The sequence below is a fragment of the Canis lupus genome, chromosome 23, assembly GCF_048164855.1.
Source record: "Canis lupus baileyi chromosome 23, mCanLup2.hap1, whole genome shotgun sequence".
Taxonomy (NCBI): Eukaryota; Metazoa; Chordata; class Mammalia; order Carnivora; family Canidae; genus Canis; species Canis lupus.
Window position 1 is genome coordinate 11,117,328 of NC_132860.1, and position 4,626 is coordinate 11,121,953.

The 4,626-nt window shown below is 51.3% G+C and overlaps 1 protein-coding gene across 1 annotated transcript; it reads left to right on the plus strand.

Annotated features, from left to right (window-relative positions):
• Window positions 1-674: 674 nt before the first annotated feature.
• Window positions 675-4,143, plus strand: RPS13 (ribosomal protein S13). Its single transcript, XM_072793924.1, has 6 exons — window positions 675-817; window positions 972-1,020; window positions 1,189-1,267; window positions 2,796-2,965; window positions 3,372-3,472; window positions 4,067-4,143. The coding sequence occupies exons 1-6, from the start codon at window positions 795-797 to the stop codon at window positions 4,098-4,100; spliced, it is 456 nt and encodes a 151-aa protein (XP_072650025.1). The 5' UTR covers window positions 675-794; the 3' UTR covers window positions 4,101-4,143.
• Window positions 4,144-4,626: the final 483 nt, after the last annotated feature.

The window sequence follows — 4,626 nt, forward strand, 5'->3', positions numbered from 1 at the left end:
CTCCCCCCGCACAGCCGGCCGGGCCCTCGCTGCCCGGCTTTGCGAGCTCCGCGCTGGGGCCCGCGGCTCCCGGAGGAGCCGCCCCACACAGCGCCCGGCGCAGCCCAGCGCCTCCCCGCCCGCTGCAGGGGAAAGGTGAAAGCTTCCCAGGTGGAGGGGGAGGTCCTCCAGGGCCTGGTTCAAAATCCTGGGTTCTTCTCTGGGGCCAAAGAGCTTAAATCAGGAGCGGAAATAAGAGGTGGTCGCGGTGGCCGGCGGTAAGGACCACGACTTCCAGTGCAGCGCCTGTCACCGCGGGATTGCACCTGTGCATCCACGACCTGCAGGCGCGGCCTCTGCGGTGGCCAGTGCCACCACCAGGCCTGGCGCTGCTGCACGAATGAACACCTGTGCATGGCTGAGCTTCAGGCGCTCAAATTCGCTGAGCGGCGGCGGCGCACGCTGGGACCAAATTGCCCACGCTCCCTCCCAGGTCGGGACTCGAACCTGCACGAATATAAGCGCAGGCAGCTCCTCCCGAAAGTGCGCGGGCAGCGGGCTTAACCTCGCGCGCCGGCCCCGAGGCTCCTCGAAGCCCTGATGCATGCCGGGATGTGTAGTCCTGGGCACCGAGGGATCTTGCGGGGCGACGCCGAAATGCATCTCGGGATGTGCAGCCCCCGTTCGCCCGGGGGGCCGCGCGGCGTAGCTCCGCCCCCTGCGCGCGAGGAGCGCGGACGTGTGTGAGGTCACTTCCTGCGTGGCGGGTGGCTTCCGGCGGCGTCCCGACCCTCGCTCTCTTTTCCGCCGCCATCATGGGTCGCATGCACGCTCCCGGGTGAGCTCGGGTTTCTGAGCGGGTTGCAGGGCTGGGCCGCGGGGCGCGGGGTGTGGGGGGAAGGAGGGCGTGTGGGCGGCGAGCGGAGAGGAGGCTGTTCTAGGCCGTGGTGGCACTGAGCAGCGCCTCATCCCGAGACCGTTTCCCTTCCCAGGAAGGGCCTGTCCCAGTCGGCTCTGCCCTACCGCCGCAGCGTCCCCACCGTAAGTAGCGTGCGGGACCCGGGAGGCGGCGGGGCGGGGGGGGGGGGCTGCCCTCCGGCCGTCGGGAGGACGGGTGCCGGGCCCCTCACGTGTGCCTGGGGGGCGCCGCTGGGCGCCGGGGCCGTCCGCGCTGTCCCGGCCTAAGGCCAGGTTCTCTTGCGTCCACAGTGGCTGAAGCTGACGTCCGACGACGTGAAGGAGCAGATCTACAAACTGGCCAAGAAGGGTCTGACTCCCTCGCAGATCGGTGGGTGTGTGCGCGCGTCACGCGGCCCCTCGCGCCTGCCCTCGTGTAACCTGCGGGGGAAGCCGCTGGCGGTGAAGGTGCCGCGGCCGTGCTGAGAGAGCCTTTCAGTCGTGTCCCTGGCGTTCCCGCTGCTGGCCCAGGCCTGCCGTTCATTTGTGGGACTCTCGAGTTCCTTATTTGGCATTGGGGAAAATTACTAAAAAATGGTCGCAAAGAAATTTTTTTTTAAGCGTCTTCTTTATTCATGAGAAACACAGAGTCAGGCTCCATGCGGGGACCCCGATGTGGGACTCGATCCCGGGTCTCCAGGATCACGCCCTGAGCCAAAGGCAGACACTGAGCCGCTGAGCTACCCGGGCTGCCCTGGACGCCAAAATTAAAGGGGTATTTGCTGTGGGCTAGGCGCTCTCCCTGCTGAATGGTCCTACCCATTTTACCGCTCTCCTTTAGTTCGGACAGCTGCACGTCCAAGTAACTGAAGTTCTGTCCATCTTACAGTTGGGGAGGTTGAGGCACGGTGCAGCTCTACACAACTAGACCCAGAGCACGCAGCTGTTGGGTGGAGGAGTTGGGATTGGCAACTCCGTGCTTGTCACGCCCTCACGTTGCGATTTGAACCTCAGTTGTGGGTAGTTTTGTGCACGTGGTTTCATTCAGCAGACGTTTGCCTGCTGTGTGGTTCTGGACCCTGAGAATACCCTGGTCAGGAGAAGGGCAAAACGTGTGGTCTCTTTGAGCTTATGTAATCTAGCGGAGGCATCACGCGCTGTAGGAAATCCTAGACTGTCAAGTATTCAGAAAGTGCTGTTTCGAGGTTAAAATACCACACTTAAAGTTTTTACAAGAACGTCTGATAGAATTTCTCCATTCATTCATTCATTCATTCATGGGAGACAGGCAGAGGGAGAGGCAGGCTCCCCACAGGGAGCCCCATGTGGAACTTGATTCTGGACCCCAGGATCACACCTTGAGCCAAAGGCAGATGCTCAACCGCTGAGCCACCCAGGCGTCTCCTGATGGAATTTCTAAATGTTATGGTTTTAATTATTGAGCAAATACATATAGAGGAATCGCATTGATTTCTTTGGTGGCCTATCATCCAGCAAGTTCGCTATGATGATGTTCTTCCAACATTTGAGGTTTTCTTCGTAAGGGTTTTTCTTTCTTTCTTTTTTTTTTTTTTAAGATTTTATTTATTCATGAGAGACCCAGGGGGCGCAGTGGGGGCAGAGACACAGGCAGAGGGAGAAGCAGGCTCCCTGCAGGGACCCCAGGATCACGCCCTGGGCTGAATGCAGATGCTTAACCGCCAAGCCACCCAGGCATCCCAAGGGTTTTTCTTAGTATTCGGTAAACCAGCCTTGGGTTCTGAGTGAACCTTGCACCCATTTTCATGTTTGTTTCTGTGACATATAAGTAATCCCATTATACGGAGGAAAACTTGGGAGAATGACCTGGTCTCAGAACCTTGACATTGCATGTTTCAGTTGTGTGTTTGGTAGAGGACTTTAAATTACTCCTTTTTCAGGTGTGATCCTGAGAGACTCCCATGGTGTTGCACAAGTACGTTTTGTGACAGGCAATAAAATCTTGAGAATTCTTAAGTCCAAGGGACTTGCACCTGATCTCCCTGAGGATCTGTACCATTTGATTAAGAAAGCTGTTGCTGTTCGAAAGCATCTTGAGAGGAACAGAAAGGTAAGAGACTAGAACCGCTTATATGAACTTATTTCAGTAAGGTGTGATGCATCTAATGTGAACTACTTAAAGAGGCTTAAAGCACAAACTTGTTACACTTAGGTTGCTTTGAAATAATTATAACAGAAGAAATTGGGGTTGGGGCCAGCTTTGGCTATGCTATGTGCTGTATATTCAGTTGGTTGAAAATGTGTTTATTTGCAGAATTTGTACCTCATTCATGTTGGGGTTTCTGGAAGCCTTAAATTCCCTTAGGGACTCGCTCTAGCCTCATGAACCGTAGTCTGTGATTCTATTACAGGGCATTGGGTATTTTCATTAGAGTGCATGGTATTTGCATTCTTTTGTTAAAATAATATTTGGTAATGTTGTAAGTAGTTTTAATTCCATCAATTTTTATTTTTAGGATAAGGATGCCAAATTCCGACTGATTCTGATTGAGAGCCGTATTCACCGATTGGCTCGATATTATAAGACCAAAAGAGTTCTCCCTCCCAATTGGAAATAGTAAGTATTAACCTTTTTGGTTAATAAGAACAGATGTTAGCCATATAGTAAATACAGTAGCAACTGTAGTAAAAGGCCTGTTGGTAAATGTTTTAGCCCCTGCTCTGCAGTTAGCTACTCTTTTAACTCTGCCATTGAAGGAGGAATACATCCATAAACAATGCATAAACAGGCATGGCTGTGGTCCATTGAAACTTTATTTACAAAGACAAGCAAAGGGTCCTATTTTGCAGAGCCCTGATTTAAAACATGAATAAGCCCTTTGAATCATTCTAGACCGTAAAGTTTCAGTTCATACCTCTGCTCCCTGTGTTATGTTGTCTTCAGTTTTGCATAGATTACTCGCTATAATGATTAATTTCCAAATATTAATTTTTCACCAGTTTTTCCTTAATGTTTGGTCAGTTCTTCCTTAGATGAGTGAAGATCTTCATGTCTTATGCTTCAACACAATAAGCTAATTCAGGAACTTAGTGCATTTTACATATTTGTGGTTTATTTTAGCTGTTTGGAAATAGCTCCATAGGTGTGAGAGTCTTAATGAATATGGAGGACCTATTTTAATCCAGCTCTTCCCCCTTTTTTCCTTTTCAGCGAGTCATCCACAGCCTCTGCCCTGGTCGCATAAATTTGGCTATGTACTCAAGCAATAAAATCATTGTCTACTAGAAGCATATGTTGTATTTCTTTACGGAAAAAAACATGCCGATTCATGTATGTTGATCTTTTTTGATGTGGAAGTGTTTTAGCACAGTAAGTGTGTGATTCTACAGAAAGCAATACCTTTTTTAAGATTTTATTTATTTATTTGGAGAGCATAGCATGAGCAGACAGGGAGAAGCAAGGCTCCTCAGTGAGTGGGGAGCCCAACATTGGGCTCAACCCCATGACCTTGAGATCATGACCTGAACTGAAGGCAGACCCCTAACCAGCTGAGCCACTTGGCTACTCCATTTCTAAGAATTCTTTTTTTTTTTTTTTTTTAATTTTTTAAACTTTTTTTAGAGATTTTATTTATTCATGAGAGAGAGGCAGAGACACAGGCAGAGGGAGAAGTAGGCTCCATACAGGGAGCCTGACGTGGGACTCGATCCTGGGTCTCCAGGATCAGGCCCTGGGCTGAAGGCGGTGCTAAACCCCTGAGCCACCGGGGC

Excerpts from the sequence above, each read along its gene's own strand:
- RPS13 (XM_072793924.1), top strand. The coding sequence starts at position 795 with ATGGGTCGCATGCACGCTCCCGG. Across the intron at positions 1,268-2,795 it reads TCTGACTCCCTCGCAGATCG|GTGTGATCCTGAGAGACTCC; the intron begins GTGGGTGTGTGC and ends CTCCTTTTTCAG. Across the intron at positions 3,473-4,066 it reads CTCCCTCCCAATTGGAAATA|CGAGTCATCCACAGCCTCTG; the intron begins GTAAGTATTAAC and ends TTTCCTTTTCAG.